This window comes from Mobula birostris, chromosome 5 (genome assembly GCF_030028105.1).
Source record: "Mobula birostris isolate sMobBir1 chromosome 5, sMobBir1.hap1, whole genome shotgun sequence".
NCBI lineage: Eukaryota > Metazoa > Chordata > Chondrichthyes > Myliobatiformes > Myliobatidae > Mobula > Mobula birostris.
In genome coordinates this window covers 108530859-108554530 of record NC_092374.1, presented here as the reverse complement: position 1 = coordinate 108554530, position 23672 = coordinate 108530859, and the positions used below count along the sequence as shown (strand labels likewise).

Below are 23672 nucleotides of genomic sequence, written 5' to 3'. Positions count from 1 at the left end.
TTATTGAGTGAAAAAAAATGCTGTTTGCTGTAATACATCAAGCAGTGGAAGAACTCAGCAGGTCAAGCAGCATGAAAAATACTGCCTGACCTACTGAGTTCCTCCAACATCTTGTGTATTGCTCCAAATTCCAACAATGGCAATCTTTCTCGTACTTGCAGCCTTTAATCCAGTTTTTAGTTATTATTAGAGACACAGCATGCTTCAGGATCAATGAACCTATGCCGCACAATTCACCTATTCCTATATATATTAATGACTTGGATGAGGGAATTAAATGCAGCATCTCCAAGTTTGCAGATGACACGAAGCTGGGCGGCAGTGTTAGCTGTGAGGAGGATGCTAAGAGGATGCAGGGTGACTTGGATAGGTTGGGTGAGTGGGCAAATTCATGGCAGATGCAATTTAATGTGGATAACTGTGAAGTTATCCACTTTGGTGGCAAAAATAGGAAAACAGATTATTATCTGAATGGTGGCCGATTAGGAAAAGGGGAGGTGCAACGAGACCTGGGTGTCATTATACACCAGTCATTGAAAGTGGGCATGCAGGTACAGCAGGCGGTGAAAAAGGCGAATGGTATGCTGGCATTTATAGCAAGGGGATTCGAGTACAGGAGCAGGGAGGTACTACTGCAGTTGTACAAGGCCTTGGTGAGACCACACCTGGAGTACTGTGTGCAGTTTTGGTCCCCAAATCTGAGGAACGACATCCTTGCCATAGAGGGAGTACAAAGAAGGTTCACCAGATTGATTCCTGGGATGGCAGGACTTTCATATGATGAAAGACTGGATGAACTAGGCTTATACTCATTGGAGTTTAGAAGATTGAGGGGGGATCTGATTGAAACGTATAAAATCCTAAAGGGATTGGACAGGCTAGATGCAGGAAGATTGTTCCCGATGTTGGGGAAGTCCAGAACAAGGGGTCACAGTTTGAGGATAGAGGGGAAGCCTTTTAGGACCGAGATTAGGAAAAACTTCTTCACACAGAGAGTGGTGAATCTGTGGAATTCTCTGCCACAGGAAACAGTTGAGGCCAGTTCATTGGCTATATTTAAGAGGGAGTTAGATATGGTCCTTGTGGCTACGGGGGTCAGTGCGTATGGAGGGAAGGCTGGGGCGGTGTTCTGAGTTGGATGATCAGCCATGATCATAATAAATGGTGGTGCACGCTCGAAGGGCCGAATGGCCTACTCCTGCACCTATTTTCTATGTTTCTATGTTTCCTTACAAGTTTGCAAAGATTCAGCATAACATCTAAAACTCTGACAAACTTTTATAAATGTGTGGTGGAGTGTGTATTGACGGGCTGCATCACAGCTTGGTATGGAAACACCAATGCCCTTGAATGGAAAGTACCACAAAAAGTAGTGGGTACGACCCAGTCCATCACAGCTAAAGCCCTCCCCAACATTGGGCACATCTACATGAAACGTTGTCACAGGAAAGCAGCATCCATCATCACAGACCCTCATCAGCCAGGTCATGCTCTCTTCTCGCTGCTGCCATCTGGAAAAAGCTACAGGGGCCTCAGGACTCACACCATCAGGTTCAGGAAGAATTATTACCCTTCAACCATCAGGCTCTTGAACCAGAGGCAATTAACTTCACTCCACTTCACTTGCCCCATCATTGAATTGTTCCAACAACCTATGGACTCACTCTCACAGACTCTTCATCTCATGTTCTTGATACGTATTGCTTATTTATTTATTATTATTACTTCTTTTGTAGTTGCACAATTTATGTTGATGTGGTTGCTCATTGATTCTATTATGGTTATTGGATTTATTGAGTATGCCTGCAAGAAAATGAATCTCAGGGTTGTATTGGGTGACATATGTATTTTGATAATAAATTTACTTTGAACGAACTTTATTTGTATGGAATGTATGTGAGTTACAACTGTCTTATGAAGGAGGAGCAAAGTCAAGATGGTGCTAAACAGCGACTCCCTTGCTTGCGTATTGGAAACAACTTTTTTTTTATCTTTGTTATCTCTTTTTTTCTTTTCCAAGGTTCTTTTGAAGTCCCTGACCTGGAGTTACACTCTGACTTTGATTCTTTGCGGGAATGGGACCTGCTCTCAGCGCGTCATGACCAGCTGCTTTTTGATATCCCAAGGATGCAGTCTGGAAGACTAGTGTGCCTTTAGGGCACCAGAATTTCGTGGCTGTGGGGACGGGCTGATTCTAGGCCAGTGCCCTTGACTGAAGTGTCACGGGAGAACACAGAACATCGGGTTAGTTGCTGGGGGTTGTGTGTCTGGACAGCTGCACCATTTTGGTGCTGACTCTCTGGACGCAGAGCTCAGAAAAAGTGACGCAACAGACCTTTAACATCATAAATCAATGAATTGTTTCTTATGTCTCCCCTCTCGCTGTGAAATGGGGACATCTGTTTTTCCTTTATTGGGGAGAGAGAGAACCTGTGGTATGTCAAATTACCGGGTGAATGAGTAGTTTTTGGAGGACTGCAAGTCTGTGTCTTTATTGATACTTGCTGCACACTTAAGTACTCAGTGGAGGGTGCTGATTTTTTTTGCTGGTGAGGGTGGTGTGGTCGTTGCCTTGCTGGTGCTTGTGCGTGGGAGGGAGAAGCTGGGTGGGGGCTTTGGGGTTCTAACATTTTAACTATCATTCATTCTTAGGGGCACTCCTCTGTTTTTACAGATGTTCGCAAAGAAAAAGAATTTCAGGATGTATATTGTATACAATTCTCTGACATTAAATGTATCTATTGAAACCTATTGAAATAGGCAGCAAGCATTTCAGTTAAGGCATTGATTCACGACAGGTGATAAATGCTGCCTTTTCTTTTAGATACACCCAATGAACCCACGTTGTTCAGTTACACTCATGTGACTAATTAACGTACTAACAGTAGGTTAAGACCATATTTCTTCAGAATGTGTGAGGAAAATGGAGGACCTGGAGGAAACCCACACAGTCATGGGGAGAACATACAAATTCCTTCCAGACTGCAGTGGGAATTGGTGCTGTGAAGTGTTACATTAACCACCATGCTACCATGCTGCCCCAGTCTGTGTGCTGCCTGATCTGGCTAGGGATATCAATATTGCGGAATCATAAAGTCATAGAGCATGGAAACAAGTCCTTCGTCCCAACTAGCCCACATTGGCTGTGTGGCCCAGTGAACTAGTCTCATTTGTCCATGTTGGGCCCATAGCCAACATGGCTAAATCCCTCCTATTCATGAACTTATCTAGATAACCTTTAAGGGATGCTAATGTGTCTGCCTCAACCAGTGTTTCTGGCAACTCATTTCAAATACACACCACTCTTGCTTGTTGAAGCTGCCCTTAATATCCTTTTCAAATCTCTTTCCTGTGATCTTAAACTTCTGCTCTCTTGTTTTCAGCAACTCTTCCCTGGCAGAAAGACTATGTGCTTTCACCTTGTCTGTGCACCTAATAATCTTATATAGATTTTTCATGCCAACATTCTTTTCGAAAATAAAGAATAATAGCACATTTGCAGATTCAAACTTTTTTCTGCTGCATATGATATGATATTGAAGGGAACACTCTCAATCCAATTTTAAAGCTAGTCAAATCTCAGAGCTTCTAATTAACACTACAAAACAGTAACTTCCTTTGGGGAGCATTTGAAACCAGGCCTAAGTGCCTCAAAGTCCTCCACAGTAGTGCTGCAAAGCACCAATTTGATGCAAGTAAGAACATATGATTGTTGATAATAAAAAAAGCTTGGTTGTAGAAGTCAGTTTTATGTCACTTCTTAAAGAAAGAAGAAGGGGTTGAGAGCCTGAGGGTCTTCCTGAACTTAACCTTGAACTAAATATGTAAACAAAATTTAGAGAGAAAATATTTAATACCATTGCTTGTTTTAATTTTCTTTATAATTCCACTTTCTACTTTAACTTTAACGTTATTTTCAATTAGATTAGATTAGATTATGAGGACACTCAGTCCTCTTTTATTGTCATTTAGTAATGCTTGCATTAAGAAATGATACAATTTGTTTCTCCAGAATGATATCACAGAAATACAAGACAAACCAAGACTGAAAAACTGACAAAAACTACATAATTGTAACATATAGTTACAACAGTGCAAAGCAATACCATAATTTGATAAAGAACAGACCATGGGCACTGTAAAGAAAAGTCTCAAAGTCTCTCGAAAGTCCCATCATCTCACGCAGATAGTAGAAGGAAGAAAAACTCTTCCTGCCATGAACCTTTAGCTCCGCAAACTTGCCGATGCAGCACCCTGGAAGCACCCAACCACAGCCGACTCTTGAGTCCGTCTGAAAACTTTGAGCCTCCGACCAGCCCTCTGACATCGAGCACCAAACACCATCTCTGCTGAGCGCTTCGACCCCGGCCCCAGCAACAGGCAATAGGCAAAGCCGAGGATTTGGGGCCTTCTCCTCCGGAGATTCTCGTTCGCACAGAAGCAGTGGCATCAAAGCAGGCATTTCAGAAGTTTCTCCAGATGTTCCTCCGTGCTTCTCACGTCTGACTCCATCAAATCAGGATTGTGCACGGTACCTACTTAACAAATACCGATATCATTTCGGAGCGGCCGCGCGCGCTGCGTCACGTCGCCATCTTCTCCTCCCCTCTGAAGTAGATCACTGGACTGGCTTAATCTTGCCTCTAACCAACAGTTAAGTAGAGAATTGTTGGCCATTTTCTAATGGATGGTGGAAACATTTAAATATTATTCAAAGACCTTCGCCATCAGACTTTCTTGACAAGGTCTCCAGATCACAACCTTCTCTATCGCATGCCCTCAGAATCAATGATCAGCTTGGCTACTGGGGATCATTTTATTGAGGTCTGGGCAGTGAATCAATTAGCATCAAGTTCTGAACACGGGCCAAGTTCAGCTCCATACAACTTACCAATTCAAAATTCATAAAAGAAAATTACTCCGTTACATAGTTGAAAATGGAAGCAATTATTAGGAGGGAAAAATAAAAATATTAGCTACCAATTTCAATTCAGTTATAATTTTTAAAACTCTTATTTTTGTCTTTACTTTAAGTAGTTTATAATTGGCCTATTAAAGCTCCAAGGGCATAACTTTGCCAACATAATCAAGTACCCTATCTGTCCTGGTTATTTGCTCTTCTCCACCCTCCCAATAGACAGAAAATACAAAAGCCACTGAACACATGCCACCAGGCACAAGGACAGTTTCTACCCTGCTGTTAGAAGATTCTTGAATGGACCTCTCAAATGCTAAAGATGAACTCTTTAATATTCAGGATGGCTATTGTCATTCTTCAGTACACAAGTGTAAAGGAGAACAAAAATGATTGTCACTCTGGATCTGATACAGCATAAAGATCACAATAAAAATAAAAACACACAATGAATATAAATACAATCTTACAAAACACAATATATAAGTAACTGAGTGTGGCCATATATACATAAGATTATCTACATAGACTGATTTACATAAGGTGATGCTAGGTGCAGGACTATCTGTGGGTAAGGTGACTCTTGCAGGATAAAGTGACAAAGTGGCTTGGCAAGATGAACTCCTCTAGGTAACAGCAGAGTACAAGAAAGCACACCAGGAAGGTGACTGTATCAGTGTAGGTATGAGGTGTGGAGTAAAGGGGCAGTGCATTTGGGGGGGAGGGGAATTTTTCCCTTGCACGTTACTTATCGACCTGCACTGCATGTTTTCTGTGACTGTAACATTACATTCTAGTTTATTTTTTTTTACTTTTGTACTACCTCAAGAAACTCTGACAGGATGGCAAGCAGACTAAAACCTTTCACTCTCTTGGTACACGTTGCAATTACCCATTTAAAAGAAATTGCCAGTAAATATCCAAATAAAAATGCACCTTTATAAAATTTACACTATTTGAGATAGATTGGTGGTAATCCTTGCGACTGTTTGTGGAGGATCATTTTCCCCTTGGTGAGACCAGACTGACTGACCCCTGATGTGTTTAAGTGTTGGTGCACAATGAGGCAGCCACTGACAGTTGAACAAACACAACGGTGGCTGACTGAACAAAAGCACTACTTGAATAAGGATTGAAGTAATAATAAGGAAGGTGTCTGAAATTGGAAGAAAAACCAGTATTGAAAATGAAATGAATGTTCAATACTTTTGAGCCATGCAAGAGCTCTTATTGTAATAACTGTCAATAGCAAAATATAATTTGATAACTCAGCAACAGGGAGTAAGATAGCTCTTACAATAAGGAACAATGAGATGTTTCTGTCTGTAGATTCAAAGGGACCAATGTCCCTTTTATTCTACTGTTTTTTATTTTGGTCCAGCTCAGGCTGGTGCAATATGTTCAATACCAAAAATAGATAACTGAATTCTCATTGTAACTCTACCATGGTAGGCTGCGAGCACTTTAATTATTTGGAGAGCAGATATGGAGCAGAGATGCAATCACGTATAAAAAGTGTTTCCAATAAACTCTTAATGTTGCTAATAAGGGAAACAGGCACTAGAAATATGTGATAGAACTATATCCTGTTATTAGCTTTCATTTTCAACAGTATCACTCACAACATGCTGGGGAACTCAGCAGGTCGGGCAGCATCCATGGAAACGATGAGTCGACGTTTCGGGCCGGAACGTCGACTCATCGTTTCCACGGATGCTGCCCGACCTGCTGAGTACCTCCAGCGTGTTGTGAGTGTTGCTTTGACCCCAGCATCTGCAGATTATTTTGTGTTTATTTTCAACAGTATATTTCCTTTGATTATGTTCACTGATCTTTCCTTGTAAATACTGACTAAAATATAAGTGGAAAATGGAATAAAATTAACCTCGCACTACCAAGTTCAAGAGGAGCTATATTCCTAGAGTCACCAGATTCTTAAATTGACCTACACAACCGTAATCCTAACACATCACCAAAATATGACAGACTATCTCTTGCACTACCATGAACTTGTCCAATAGTGTTATTTTTTTGCACAAGTATTTTGTTTTCAACAATCGTTTTTACTGTTTTGTCTAATTTATATTCTGTAGGTTGTCTGAATTGACATGCCAGTGATGCTGCTGCAATTACATTTTTCATTGTACCTGTAACTCACTGAACTTGTGTAAGAGACAATAAACTTGACTTACCACCTTAAAATACATACAGGTATATAAGGTGACAACAATCTTACTGAAACATTCAGATGATAAATAAATGCAGATATCAACATAATATTGTGTGATGTAAGCAATAACAGTTGAGTTTTTATATTGCTATTAGTTATCTATGACTGTTACCTGTATCATGCAATATTATCTTGATATTTGTGACTAATTACACTTATCTCTGAGGGCATACGTGTTTCTGAATCAGGTGGAGGGAATAAAAAATTGGGGAAGTGGTACAGCCTTGAGATGGATCAGGAGAGTACTGAAACAGGGTTTTGGATCTGATATAACCAAGTACTTCTTGAACATTGAGGGTGACCCAACATGTTGAGGGGTTGTTGAAACTATAACACAAATTAGTTAGATAACAATCCAGTAAAAGCTGGACAAATTTGTTATCCAGAAAAGATAGAAATAGATGAGCATCTTAAGTGGGTAAACTGGTACAGTAATCGCATTTCAAAGAAACAGATCATAAGATCTACTTGATCTATAATTCTTCATTTCAGACTCTTGCCATCATGCTTCACCTATGGCAATCTGCATATCCTAAGACCTTAAGACTTAGGAACAGAGTTAGTCTATTTGGCCCATCGAGTCTGCTCTGCCATTCCTTTGCAGAATGGATGTGGAGGAACAAAATTTCTGATCTTCAAACAAACTCGCTTTCTTTTTCATTTGAGATTTTCCTACCAATATAATGTTCAGATAAGAAAATAGAACAGGATAATACCGATAACTGATGATCACGTCACTAACTCCCTCACAAATTGGTAGCACATTAAAAAAATTAGGATATATTTATCCATAGAGAATCTGACAGAACAATAACTTTAAAATCTCTTAATCTGATGAAGTTTAAGAATGGTAGGAAAATTGTACACAGACAGGTTAAGCCACACCAACACTATTTAACTAATTTGACTACAACTATGATATTCCTTCTGGCTATTGGAATGAGACAATCCATCATTGATGATGTAACTCTTGCTCGTCATAATGAATTATCAACCGTTTGTACAGATATACTTTATTCCATGGCCTAGAAAAAAGAACCTGAACAATTGCAATTTGGTTTTGTTCCTATTTCAGTAACTGTTAAACAAACATTGAAATCTTCTTTGCTCAATTGTTGTTAGATGAAAAATGACACCCTGCTGAATATTATAAGAACCTTTTTCTGTTGTAAGAGAAAGAATAGTGAGGACTAGTTAACAGTGATGTGGGTTGTACCAATGTGGTAACTGCAGACAAAACTAGAGACATGGAATGCAGCAGCAATGACACCCAAGTTTCGGAAACACCACTAATTATGTTATGGTGTGCACTCAGTGCTGTAATGGAAAACTGGATCATGGATAATCATTTTACCCTGTAATTAGGATCTATTCTGTTATGTAATTAAGTCTTCCTGTAGACACCATCCTGTTATCAAAATGTTGTTTTACTGGTAATCTTGCCAACTGAGAATGTAAAAGCTGTACCGAATTCATGCTCAGGTAGATCAGCTTTGACTGGTATCCTGGTATGCAGCAATTTTTAGTAAATCACCCATTATTTTGAACAATAACCTCTTGTAACCTTTCAATTTACTCTGACATTTTCCAGTGGAGATACAGGCTATATTGCATTTAAGAACATACAACTCTGACTGGATCTTTATGAGAATTACCGTTGTGTACAAAATTTAATTTGAACTTACCATTTTGCTGCAATATCACAGCCAAATACTCGTCGTGGTAAGTGTCCACATACAGGAGGATGCTAGGAGCCCGTGTTGTCCGGAAGCTGAAAGCAGTGTTCTCTGAGGAGGTAGTCTTGTCCATGTAGATGGCAGATAAATGCGCACTTAGATTCCTGGCAATCCCATAAAATTCCTGAAAGTTGTATATTAGGGATGTTCCAACCTCAAAGAAGGCAGACACCTCTGTAAAGAAAAAGATTAGTGTCTATATGCTGCATAGTAGAAAATCATTTTTGGCATGTTAGTCTGACCGAGGTAACTACCCCTGTGGCAAATCAACAATGCAGAGAAAAAGAAGTATAACTGATAAGTGTTGCAGAATAAGTTTTCTATTTTGTACCTCTCTAGGATTATAATAGCCATGCTAAAGCGGAGGTTGATAGGTTCTTGATTAGTATGGGTGTCAAAAACGACGCGGAGAAGGCAGAAGAGTGGGTTTGAGAAGGATAATAAATTAGCCATGATGGAATGGCAAAACTGATTTGATGGGCTGAATAGCCTAATTCTGCTCCTATGTCTTATTGACTTACAGTTATGACGCAGATACCCCACGGTATTGGTGTGGCATTGTATTGTAGCAATTAGCGTAATGCTACTACAATGTCGGCGACCTGGGTTCAATTTCTGTTGAAGTCTGTAAGAAGTTTGCACATGACTGCGTGGGTTTCCTCCAGGTGCTCCGGTCTCCTCCCACATTTCAAAGATGCACGGGTTATTCTGTTAGTTGGTTACATAGGTGTAATTGGACTGTGTGGGCTTGCTACCATGCTGTACCTCCCTCAATAACTATCGACTAACAAACCGGGAGATGATAAATCAAGGTGTACATTGGAAATCTGAGAGTTTGAGTTTGGTTTCAAAAACAAATTTGGCAATAATAAGTTGGTAAAGGTGACTATGAGAGACTGGTGTAAAAACAGCATTGATTCACTTGACAAAGAAGGAAACATGACGGTCTTAACTGAAAATAAGAACAAAAACTGCATAAGCTGGAAATCTGAGATAAGAACAGACAAAATCTAGAAATACACAGCCAGGTCAGTCAGTATTTGCAGAGAGATAAACAGTTAATGTTACAAGTCGGAGAACCTGATGTTTACTCTGTTTCTCTTTCTGCATATGCTGTCTGACCTGATGAGTGTTTCCAGCATTTTCGGTTTCATTTTAAATAATATAGTACTTGGTTTGTCATAGAGTTATTGAGTTAGAGAAAGGCACACAAAAGAGGAAATCATTTGAACCACCAATTCCACAGTAGCCCGTTAACAGTGATCCCATGTAACTCTCAATGTTTATCATCCCTACAGTTTCACCAACTCCCTTGCAGCCATGGACAATATACAGTGGTCAATTACCTGCCAGTTGACAGAGTAAACAGTATACACAATTACAGCAATAAAGACTGGAAGCCTGGAGGCCTGCCTGGGTGGGTAGCAGGGATGGGAAAGGGGCTTGTTTTGCCTTTGTCTTGCTGCTCCTGCTGCTGATGTTTGTGCTGTTCTGTGGAACATTGCAGGCATGCTGTGTTGGGACTGCAATGTGTGGTGACCCTTGCAGGCTGACACCAGCACAAATGACATTAGTCATAGTCATACTTTATTAATCCCGGGGGAAATTGGTTTTCGTTACAGTTGCTCCATAAATAATAAATAGTAATAGACCCATAAATAGTTAAATAGTAATATGTAAATTATGCCAGCTAATTATGAAATAAGTCCAGGACCAGCCTATTGGTTCAGGGTGTCTGACCCTCTAAGGGAGGAGTGGTAAAGTTTGATGGCCACAGGCAGGAATGACTTCCTATGATGCTCAGTGCTGCATCTCGGTGGGATGAGTCTCTGGCTGAATGTACTCCTGTGCCCACCCAGTACATTATGTAGTGGATGGGAGACATTGACCAAGATGGCATGCAACTTAGACAGCATCCTCTTTTCAGACACCACCGTGAGAGAGTCCAGTTCCATCCTCACAACATCACTGGCCTTACAAATGAGTTTGTTGATTCTGTTGATGTCTTCCACCCTCAGCCTGCTGCCCCAGCACACAACAGCAAACATGATAGCACTGGCCACCACAGACTCGTAGAACATCCTCAGCATCGTCCGGCAGATGTTAAAGGACCTCAGTCTCCTCAGGAAATAGAGGCGGCTCTGACCCTTCTTGTAGACAGCCTCAGTGTTCTTAGACCAGTCCAGTTTATTGTCAATTCGTATCCCCAGGCATTTGTAATCCTTCACCATGTCCGCACTGACCCCCTGGCTGGAAACAAGGGTCACCGGTACCTTAGCTCTCCTCAGGTCTACCACCAGCTCCTTAGTCTTTTTCACATTAAGCTGCAGATAATTCTGCTCACACTATGTGACAAAGTTTCCTACTGTAGCCCTGTACTCAGCCTCATCTCCCTTGCTGATGCATCCAACTATGGCAGAGTCATCCGAAAACTTCTGAAGATGACAAGACTCTGTGCAGTAGTTGAAGTCTGAGGTGCAAATGGTGAAGAGAAAGGGAGACAAGACAGTCCCCCGTGGAGCCCCAGTGCTGCTGATCACTCTGTCAGACACACAGTGTTGCAAGCACACGTACTGTGGTCTGCGCCAGTCAGGTAATCAAGAATCCATGATACCAGGGAAGCATCCATCTGCATCACTGTCAGCTTCTCCCCCAGCAGAGCAGGGCGGATGGTGTTGAACACACTGGAGAAGTCAAAAAACATGACCCTCACAGTGCTCGCTGGCTTGTACATATTGTGCATTTCACTGTATGTTTTGATATACATGCGATAAAGAAATGTGAATTGGAAATTGAATCAATGCACGGAAAGCCACAGGATGCTGCCAAAGACTGGAGTATCATCTGAACGAATTCAGAAAGAAATGCTAAAGTAACAATAACAGAATAACCAAAAGAGGTAGAATTAAGAGTACAAGAATATGGCAATACCACCAAGAAGGAGGTGCGAAAGAACTGGTTGATTTAGAAGTCCAGAGCTGTACTGAAGGAACCGCTTTGAGTCTGGTCATCGGGACTTTCAGGCTCCTGTGTCTTCTCCTAGAAGGTAGAAGACAGCAAAGGGAATGGCCTGGGTGACAGGTATTCTTGGTGATACAATTACCCTAAATGAAGTAATGCTGAGAAGATGGTCCATATGGTGAACACTGGAGCACCCAAGAGCACAATCACAGGGCGGATGGCCATTACACACACACACACACACACACACACACACACACACACACACACACACACACAGGAAGCTCACCACGTCTCCAATTACTCTGGAGGCTAAAGCAATTCAGTATGTCTCCATTTACCCTTATCAAGTCTTTTATTGATGCATCATGGAAAGCTTTCTGTCTGGATAGATATTGGTTTGGTATGGCAACTGCTCTGCCTGTGACTGCAAAAAACCACATGCAGACACAGCTCTGCACATCACAGAAACTAGCCTTCCCTCAACAGACTGTCTATATTTTGCCTCAGTAAAGCATAATCAAGACCCAACCTACTCCAGACATTCTTTTTTCTCCCTTCAGGCAGAAGATACAAAACCCTGAAAGTATGTACCAGGTTCAAGGACAGCTTCTATCCCACAGTTATCAGACCCTTGACTAGACTCCTGGCCTCACAATCTACCTCATTACCTGCTTGCACTTCATTGTTTACCCACACTGCATTTTCACTGGAGTTTTTACGCTTTATTCTGCATTGCTATTATACCTCATTCTAACTCAATGCACTGTATAATGATTGTACTGTAGAAACCGTATGCAAGACAAGCTCTTCACTATACACATGGTACACATGGCAATAATAAACCAATACTAATTCACGGTAGGCAAGCTCAGGATTGAACCCAGGTCTCTGGTGCTGTGATGCAATGACCCTGCAGCCCCTCTGCCACTCTACCTCCCTCAGTAGGACCACACCAATGTGGTTGATTAACTGTTTTCCAAAGTGTTCTTTCAATTTGCTCTAGAACAGGGGTTCCAACCTGGAGTCTATGAATCCCTTCCTTAATGGTATTGGCCCAATAGTATAAAAAAGGGTTGGGAACTCCTGTTCTAGAAGGAAGTGTCTTCTAAGGGAACTAGGGATACTTACCAGCCTTTAACAATCATATTCAAAGGTCAGGAAATAATGTGAACCAAAGACATGGTTTGATATAATAATTTGGCAATGTTGTCCCAGATATATACTCAGTGGCAACTTTACTAGGTACCTCCCGTACCTAAAATAGTGGCCACTGAGTGTATTTCATGATCTTCTGCTGTTGCAACCCATTCACTTCAAGGTTCAACGTTTGTGTATTCAGAGATGCTCTTCTGTATATCACTGTCGTAATGCATGGTTATTTGAGTTAGTGTGGTCTTCCTGTCATCCTGAATCTGTCTGGCTATTCCGGTCAAGATGCTGCTAGTGTACAATGCTCGCTTGGTCCGCAGCTTCTAGATAGCCCACAAAAATGTATTCTTTTCACCTTAGATGTGTTTCTGGGACTGTTAGAGACTGTGATTTACAGTTTGGAGATTGATTAAGTGATCCAGCACTTTGCTGACTCTGAGAAGATTCCGGGAGGTGAGCACATACAGCCTTGATGCGAAAAAACTTTGAGATCGGACATGAGCTGGTGTTCAACTTTATTTCTCTGATTAAAGCATACACTATGCGCAGATTAAAGCATCGAGGAAGATTGAGACATTGAGGCAAATGCGGGAGGCGAGTGAGAGTTCAGCACTGACTGCCTTCCTTTTGATTGCTGCCGGAGAAGAGATCTGTGAGTGGCCAATCACTGTGTGGCTCTCTGTGGCAGCTGGGTAGGCCTCTCTGCCTCATGTGGTGTCTCTCTCTTTCCATGAATGTTGGTGATATCGCAGGATGGTATTGTGGCTTCTGCATTTATGGATTGGACATAGCGTTTATGGACTGTGCAATTTTTCAGACCTATGGTTTTAATATTCTGTGTTTTTATCACCTGTTCCTTTTGTGTTTTGTTGTGTGAGGAGAGGGTGCTTGTGGGTTGATGTTCTGTTAGTCTTTTTGTGTGGAGTGAGGGGTCGATGTTTCTGTTCTGGAGGGAGGGTTTTGGGAGTTGATGGTCGGGATACTGTTCTTTTTTGTGTGGTGTGGCGGGTAGGTTTGATGCTTCTCTCTGAATGACTTTCATGTTCTTTCTTTGTTTCGTGACTATCTGGAAAAGACGAATTTCAGAGTTACCTGTTTTGATAATAAATGAACCTTTGAACCTTTGATTCTCCTCTGATCTCTCTCACCAACAAGGCATTTTTTCCCACAGAACAGCCACTCACTGGATGCTTTTTGTATTTTATATCATTCCCTGGAAACTCTAAAGACTATTGTGCATGAAAATCCCAGGTGATCAGCGGGTTCTGAGATACTCAAACCACCTTGTCTGCTACCAACAATTATTCCATGGTCAAAGTCACATTTCTTCCCCAGCTAGATGTTAGGCTTGAACAACAAATGAACCTCGACCATGTCTGCATGCTTTTATGCATTGAGTTGCTGCCATATGACCGGCTAATTTGATATTTGCATTAACAAGGAGGTGTACATGTGTACTTAATACAGTGGCCACTGAGTGTACATTGCCACACGTTTCCTGTGAGCTGAAGGAGAAGATGTTATTGGTCGTATAACAGTAGATACTTGTTTTCCCTTGTGTTATGTTGGAGGGAAGGTTGAATCACTGGTGGTTTAGTCTGTCCCATGTTGGCAACAGCCTTATCTCAATGCCACATCTGCAAGGTTGTAAGTTCAAATCCTACTCCGGAGATTTTGAGCACTAAATCCAGGTTGACGGTATGGTGCTAGGAGGCTGGGAGCTGTTTATTATGCTGTCTTGCAACAAAGTTTTAATCCAAAGCCTTTTTATCGCCTCGGGAGAATGCAAAGACCCTGTGGGAATATTCGAAGAAAGCTGTGGATTCTCCTGGTGTCAGCCATTTACCCTGCCACAAACATTATATTTTGCTTTACAACTGTGGTGACTTTGAATTGGTGCATGATTCACTCTGGGAAATCCTGAAGCCGTGAAGGTTGCTGCATTGTTTTCCTCAGTCTCTCAGCAATAGATAGCAGACACTAAATGAGAATCAGAACTAGGTTTTATTATCACTGACATATGCTGTGAAATTTGTTGTTTTATGGCAGTACAGTGCAATACATAAAATATGCAATACATTATAATAAGAATATATACACATATATATCCATCTCTCTCTCTCTCTCTCTCTCTCTCTCTCTTTCTCTCTCTCTCTCTATATATATATATATGTAAATACATACACATACAAGACAGGGAGAGAGGTATGTATATATAGATACAAATTAAATTAAATAGCAGTGCAAAAAGAGAGCAAAAATCATGAGGTAGTGTTCATAGTTCGGTTCATTGTTCATTCAGTAATCTTGTGGCAGAGGGGAAGAATCTGTTTCATAAACTACAAGTATGTCTCTTCAGGGTTCTGTACTTCCTCTCCGATGGCAGTAATAAGATGAGAGCATGTCCTGGGTGATGGAAGTCCTTACTGATGGATATCACTTTATTGTTAAACATATTTAATAATTCTTATGTACAGGAGCACTGGTCAATAGCTAATGTCGTGCCAGTATTTAAGGCGAGAGATAATCATCACCAGGAGGAAATCGTCATCGAATCAGTCGGCGTTGAAATAGGATTTTTGGCCCATGATGTCCATGCCAACTTCTTCTGCCCATCTACTAACTTGTTAAGTGTTGTCTAAATGCCTCTTAATGCCAGCTTGTTACTGAAGTGTCTAAATGTCAGCTTACTGTCATTGGTAGGAAAGTTCACAGGATCCTGCTCAAGAACAGAACCTGTAGAGATGGAAAGTCTGATAATGATTCCAAAATCTAATTACTGTGTACAAAATTATGAATGGCTAAGATTGTTCAAAATAATCTTCCTCTGTTGCTCTGCTTCACACCCTTGTTATGTCACCATCTTTCCTCTTGGTGGCTAACACTGCAAGTGGCTTTAAGGTACTGTGGTTTATTGCTCAACAGTCTCTCTGCCTCTCATTGTTCGTGTATTTTATTCTTGCACAATTGAAAAGATGCGCTGCATGTTAAAGCAGGATTTCCATCCCATGCTTTTGCCAATTTAATTATGTTGCCCTCAAACAAGAAATTGATTGCAATATTCAGTTCAAAGTTATAAAAATATCCTGGCAGCTGAAAAGATGACTGTGATAACTATGTTGATACTTTCAATGTTCATTGGGTCAAATTTTAATTGTACTGTACTGTGCAAAAGCCTTAGGCACATTTAGATAGCTAGGGTGCCTATGACTTTTGCACAGTCTTGTAAATTATGTCTTTCCAATTGTCAAATAATACTTAATAAACCTGAGCTAATACAAAGCCAAAGATTTATTTCTAGTTCCCAACCACCTTGCTATTTTAACCAATATACAGTACTGTGCAAAAGTCTTGAGTACCCTAGCTACATATGTGCTAAGACCTTGGTCAGCACTGTACGTATTTGAATTTTAATAATGTATAAATGCACGGGATTCAGGGAAAGCTAGAGAAGTGGGTTCAGAATTGGTTCGATGATACGAAGCAGATGCAGTTCAGATTCAGATTAGATCCACATTAACTTGCTTATCCACTCCTCCCTTGCCACAGGTCTCCTTACTAACTTCCCCTACACCTTCCCTCTGTCCACCATTCAGGATCCTAAGCAATCCATTCAGGTGACTCTTCACCTGTGCACCTGTCAGGGTCGTCTATTGCATCCAGTGTTCCTGGTGCAACCTCCTCTACATCAGAGAGACAACACAGACAGGGGGAGCACTTTGTTAAGCATCTTCACTTCATCCGTTGCAACAGGCAGGATCTCTTGGTAGCCATCCATTTCAATTCCACTTCCTGTCTGTTCATGGCCTCCACTACTGCCATGATGAGGCTAAGTGTAGGTTGGAGGAACAACACTTCATATTCCATCTGATTTCTCTAACATCTGGTGATTCCTAACACCTGCCACCTCTTTATTTTCCATTCTCTGTTCTGGTTCCCCTCTCACACATTCTCTTCCGGTAACACATCCATTCTGTTCCTTCTCCTCCCTCCACCCGCACCAACCCTTTGTTCTCTCTCATTCTGGTGGCCCTTTCACCCCCTCACTCCCCGCCCCCACCCTTACAACCTGCCTATCACTTCCTTCTGCATCTTGCTTCAAGTTCTGCAGAATCTCTTGTCTCCAACTTTTAAAAAAAAGCTAGATTGTTGTAAATCATATGTGGTTCATAGCTGTCCTTCAGGAAAGGAAGTCTGTGCTCATTACCTGGTCTGGCAGAAATACAATTCTAAATACACAATATAGTTGACACCTAACAACACACACAAAATTCTGCAAGTATTCAGCAGGTCAAGCAGCATCAATGGAGGGGAATAAGCTGTCAACATTTCAGGCTGAAATCCTTCAGCAGGACTGGAAAGGAACGTGGAAAACGACAGAATAAGAAGGTGTGGGAGGAGAAGGAGTACAGGCTGGCAGGTGATAGGTAAAGGGAAAGGTGGGTAGGTGGGGGAAGGGAGATGAAATAAGTGGCTGGGTGGATGAAGTAAAGGAGTGACGAAAAATGGAATCTAATCGGAGACACTTAACTACCTCCTTATTACAGAGGTAACTGGGAATGTGTACTAAATGCTGGCATTGCTAGAGACACCCACACCATGGGAACAAATAATTTAATCTCAGATAACAATGCAATACCCCCCACCACCCAGGCCATGCTGTCTTCTCACTACTGCTATCGGGAAGGAGATAGAGGAGCCTGAGGCCCCATACCATCAGGTTCAGGAACAGTTATTACCCCTTCAGGCTCCTGAACCTCAACACTCAACACTCACCTCAACACTCATCCGATTCCACAACATATGGATATACCTTGAAGGACTGAGAACTCACGTTCTCAATATTATTCATCCATCTGTCTCTCTCTATCTTTACTTTTTTTTGTTTGTATTTACACAGTTTGTTTTCTTTTGCACATTGGTTACTGTCTGTCTTTGGGTGTCTGTAGTTTTTCATTTATTCCATGGATTTATTTGTATCTACTCTGAATACCAATAAGAAAATGAATCTTAGAGTAATATATGGAGACATATATGTACTTTGACAATAAATTTTCTTTGAACTTTGAGGCAGAGTACTGAAAGGTGCCAGAAAAAAAGTCGGCAATGTTATTAAGAATCCACACATTCTGCTTATGGACTGTTGTTCCCATTGCCATCAGGGAGGAAGCTACACAGCAACCACACCAGGACGTCCAGACTCAAAAGCAGTTACTTTCCCTAAGCTATCAGGCTGATCAACACCTCCAGCCACTAACCCACCCACCATCATTACACACACAGCACCTACTTCACTTTATGTACAGGCAGTATAGTCAGTTTATGTATCTTGTACATTGTGTTTTATAGTCAGTAACCTGCCCTTGATGTTCAAAATCATTATGTTTTCCTGTTTCCTTGCAGTGTTCTTCATGCTTATTGTGATTTTTATACTGCATTAAGTCTGGAGTAACAATCAGCTTGTTCTACTTTACACTCATGTACTGAAGTATGTCAATAAACAATCTTGAATGAAAAACAGTCTCCCTTCCTCAGACTGTCTACACTTCTCAAAGCATCGTAAAAGCAAGCAGGCAAGACTCCTCCTACTCTGGACATTCTTTCTTCTGCCCTCTTCTGCAGAGCAGAACATGCAAAATCTTGAAAACATATACAACTAGGCTCGAGGAGTGGTTCAATCATGCTGTTATAAACCTATTGAACAGAGTCTTGTACAGTAAAGATGAACTCAGCCTCTCAATCTATGCTGTCATGTACCTTGCACCTTATTGACTAGCTGCACTGTGTTTTTGCTGTAACTATAGCACTATGTTCTTCATTCTCTTTGGGTTTTTTTTAAACTTTTGCACTTGTCTTAGCCCAGAGAGGTAGTAGGGCAGGCACACCAATGGTGTGCGTCTCATATAGTCTCTGACAACCAAGTCCAGTTCCTGGCCTTCCTGTACGGCTTGGCTACTAAGCCCAGTGGAACCATTTCTACTGACTGGAGAACGGGCAAAGGCAGGTCACTGGCATCTTAAAACCAGTTGTTTTGGAAAAATGGGGCTCATCAGCCGGGGTTGACAATTCATCTAGGAGAAGAAAAACTCTGATCTCAAACTTCCACTGCCTTATGGCTATAGCCACTCATGGGGAAGGCTTTGGGAGTTACCCCAAGAAAAGTTCTAGAGTTGGAGTACCTAAGGCAATCCTACGCCGAGTTTGAAGCTCACTATCAACTCCTGTGAAATGCTGGTGCCAAACTTTGTCAGTCTCTATCGTACCTTTGAATTCTGCAGCCATGTGGAGATGGGAGCTTGCTGCATCATACTGCCCTGACCTGTGTATCACACAGATAACTAGGCGCAACATCCAGGGTCAACACCAACCAACAGAGGGCCTCACTTTTTAATGTACTTATAGTTTGAAATAATCTGTAGAGATGGACTGCAAAACTACAGTGTTTTCTCTATCTTAGTTCATGTGATAATAATACACAAATTCCAATTTTAAATACATGTACTAAGTCATCACAGGAATATTATCAAACAATGTTTAGTACTGAGTTGATATGAGGAAATATTACAACAGGTGCTCAAAATTACAGTTAATGAAAAACATATGAAGAAGCTTCTTTAAGGAAAAGGTAGATAGGAAAGGTAATTAGTGAAGAAATTTAAGATTTGGGACACAGCCAGCTGATTGGTGAAGAATGAAAATTACCCAAGGAGTATTTAGTCTTTAATCATAAATGACATCTTCGTCCTAAACCACAAACTCCATAAATAACTACACATTTTGTTCTCACATATGATATCAAATACCTTAAGACATAGGATATGAATTAGGTCATTTGGCCCATCAAGTCGGCTCTGCCTTTCCATCATGGATGATTTATTATCCCTCTCAACACCATTATGCAGCCTTCCCCTCGTAAACTTTGACACCCTAACTACCCTAACTAATAAAAATCGTCTCAACTTCTGCTTTAAAAATACCCAATGAATTGGCCTCCACTGCCAGCTGTGGCAATGAGTACCACAAAGTCATCCTCAACTGGCTAAAGAAGTTCCTGCTCTTCTCTTTTCTAAATGGACATCTTTGTATTCTGAGGCTGCACCCCCCCCCGCCCCCGCCCCCACCGGTCCTAGGTTCCCCCACTATAGGAAACATACTTTTCAGTCCACTCTAACCAGGCTTTTCAATATTCAATACATTTCAATGAGATCCCACACCCCCATCATTACTCTATGCTTCAGTGAGTACAGGCTTAGAGACATCAAATGTGTTTCAAATGTTAACCCTTTCATTCTTGGGATAATTCCCGTGAACATCCACTGAATCCTTTCCAATACCAGCAAGAGCTTTCTTAGATAAGAATCTCAAAACAGCTCACAATATTCCAAGCACGCTCTGACCAATGCCTTATAAAGCCTCAACATTTCATCCTTGCATTTATGTTTGTACAAGTGACAACAATGAACCAATTGACTTTCATTTCTGCTCGCTCAGGCTAAGGAGGGAACTTAATTAAAGACCCCTTCCACCCTCAGTCATTCTCTTTTCTCCCTACTCCCATTGGACAGTATATAACAAAAACATACCAGCAGGGTCACGGGCAGCTTCTATCACATTGTTTCAAGAGTCATATATGGACTTTTTATACAATAAAAATGAAATCTTAACCTCACAATCTACCCCGTTCTGATCTTGCATTTTGTTGTTTACCTTTCTGGTGCTGAAATATCTGGTGACACTTGCAGGCTGCCACCAGTTCATCCTCAGGTTGTATCGGTTGTTGACGCAAATGACATATTTCATTGCCTGTTTCGATGTGCATGTACGTAAATGAATCTGAATCTTTCTCTGTAACTTTTACACTTTATTCTGCATTGTTAAGATGTTGGAAAAAATTTATAGCTCGGGTTGATAATGTTGCTGTTGAGTGGCTCGCTGAGCTGGCATATTAGCTTACAGACGTTTCGTTACCCAGCTAGGCAACATCATCAGTGCAATTTGAATGAAACGTTGTTGATCTACATTGTTCGTCTGTTATGTGTCCTGTGATTTATTTGTGTGTGTGTGTGTGTGTGTGTGTGTGTGTGTGTGTGTACATGAGCCACTTCTATTGGTTAACGATTATGTGATCCGCGATTGGTTGGTTAAGAACCGATTACGTGATAATTGTTGTCTGGGCTGAGTTGGTCGACTGTTATGTAGAATTAAAGTCATCCTCATTGATTGACGCGTGTAATCAGGTGTGAATTGGCTCTAAATTGACGACTTGCCACTGAAGTGGGATGTAAACTGGGTTCATTTCGACGTGCTGGTTGATAGAATTCTGTGTGGACCAATGTCACTATCCCAGGCCAAGCCCGAGAATTTTTAGAGGCGTTGTTCACCACACAGAATTCTATCAACAAGCGCGTTGAAATGAACCCAGTTTACATCCCACTTCAGCGGCAAATCGTCAATCCAGAGCCAATTCACACCTGATTACACACGTCAATCAATGAGGACGACATTAATTCTACATAACAGTTGACTAGCTCAGCCCTGAACACATTTATCACCTAATTAGATTTTAATGAACCAATCGCGGATCACATAATCGGTAAACAACAGGAATTCTGCAGATGCTGGAAATTCAAGCAACACACATAAAAGTTGCTGGTGAACGCAGCAGGCCTAGGAAGATGTGCAGTCGACGTTTCAGGCCGACACCCTTCGTCAGGACTAACTGAAGGAAGAGTGAGTAAGGGATTTGAAAGTTGGAGGGGGAGGAGGAGATCCAAAATGATAGGAGAAGACAGGAGGGGGAGGGATGGAGCCAAGAGCTGGACAGGTGATAGGCAAAAGGGATACAAGAGGATCATGGGACAGGAGGTCCGGGAAGAAAGACAGGGGGGGGGGACCCAGAGGATGGGCAAGGGGTATATTCGGAGGGACAGAGGGAGAAAAAGGAGAGTGAGAGAAAGAATGTGTGTATAAAAATAAGTAACAGATGGGGTATGAGGGGAGGTGGGGCATTAGCGGAAGTTAGAGAAGTCGATGTTCAGGCCATCAGGTTGGAGGCTACCCAGATGGAATATAAGGTGTTGTTCCTCCAACCTGAGTGTGGCTTCATCTTTACAGTAGAGGAGGCCGTGGATAGACATGTCAGAATGGGAATGGGATGTGGAATTAAAATGTGTGGCCACTGGGAGATCCTGCTTTCTCTGGCGGACAGAGCGTAGGTGTTCAGCAAAGCGGTCTCCCAGTCTGCGTCGGGTCTCGCCAATATATAAAAGGCCACATTGGGAGCACCGGCCGGGTCTTTATGTGCTGCTGTTGTGACTCCTGTCTCCCCTTTCCCCACCACCACTCCGCAGCCCTATCTCCCTCAGATCCCACCGTCAGCTCCTGGGCCCTCAGATGCTCCATCTTCCTCTCACCCCAACCATCCCCTCTCCACTGACACCCCCAGCCTCCCCCCTCCCCCCTCTGATCCCAGCTCTCATCCGTGCCGGACCTTTACCATCCCCTCCGACCTTCAACTGTCGGAGGCAGAGCGCTCTGTCCTCAGTAAGGGCCTCACCTTTGTCCCCCTTCGCCCACACCTCAGCGAGTTCCATGTTCGCCATGATGCGGAACTTTTCTTCTGCTGTCTCCGTCTCCGAGCCTACTTCTTCGGCAAGGTCTCTTCCACCCCCACCGATGACCCCTTCTCCCGTCTTCAACCCTCCTCTTCTTCATGGACACCCCGCTCTGGTCTTCTGCCTGCTCTGGATCTCTTTATTGCTAACTGCCGACGGGACATCAACTGTCTCGACTTCACCGCACCTTGTCCCCATTCCAACCTCACTCCTTCGGAACGCTCTGCTCTCCACTCCCTCTGCACTAATCCTAACCTTATTATTAAACCCACCGATAAAGGGGGTGCTGTTGTAGTCTGGCGTACTGACCTCTACCTTGCTGAGGCACAGCGACAACTCGCGGATACCTCCTCTTATTTACCCCCCGATCGTGACCCCACTAAGGAGCACCAGGCCATTGTCTCCCATACCATCACCGACTTTATCCACTCAGGGGATCTCCAATCCACTGCTACCAACCTATTAGTTCCCACACCTCGCACTTCCCGTTTCTACCTCCTACCCAAGATCCACAAACCTGCCTGTCCTGGCCGACCTATTGTCTCAGCTTGCTCCTGCCCCACCGAACTCGTTTCTGCATACCTCGACATGGTTTTATCCCCGTTGGTTCAATCCCTTCCTACCTATGTTCGTGACACTTCTCACGCTCTTAAACTTTTCGATGATTTTAAGTTCCCTGGCCCCCACCGCTTTATTTTCACCCTGGATGTCCAGTCCCTATATACTTCCATCCCCCATCAGGAAGGTCTCAAAGCTCTACGCTTCTTTTTGGATTCCAGATCTAATCAGTTCCCCTCTACCACCACTCTGCTCCGTCTAGCGGAATTAGTCCTTACTCTTAATAATTTCTCCTTTGGCTCCTCCCATTTCCTCCAAACTAAAGGTGTAGCTATGGGCACCCGTATGGGTCCTAGCTATGCCTGCCTTTTTGTTGGCTTTGTGGAACAATCTATGTTCCGTACCTATTCTGGTATCTGTCCCCCACTTTTCCTTCGCTACATCGACGACTGCATTGGCGCTGCTTCCTGCACGCATGCTGAGCTCGTTGACTTTATTAACTTTGC

At 42.2% G+C, this 23672-nt stretch overlaps 1 protein-coding gene across 1 annotated transcript in view; it reads right to left on the bottom strand.

The window, feature by feature from the left end:
* Positions 1 to 23672, bottom strand: part of LOC140197315 (contactin-associated protein-like 5) — a 1626808-nt gene that overhangs the window by 302629 nt on the left and 1300507 nt on the right. Inside the window, exon 17 of the mRNA XM_072257270.1 lies at positions 8831 to 9055. Coding sequence (XP_072113371.1) covers positions 8831 to 9055 — 225 coding nt within the window. The remainder of the gene's footprint in view (positions 1 to 8830; positions 9056 to 23672) is intronic.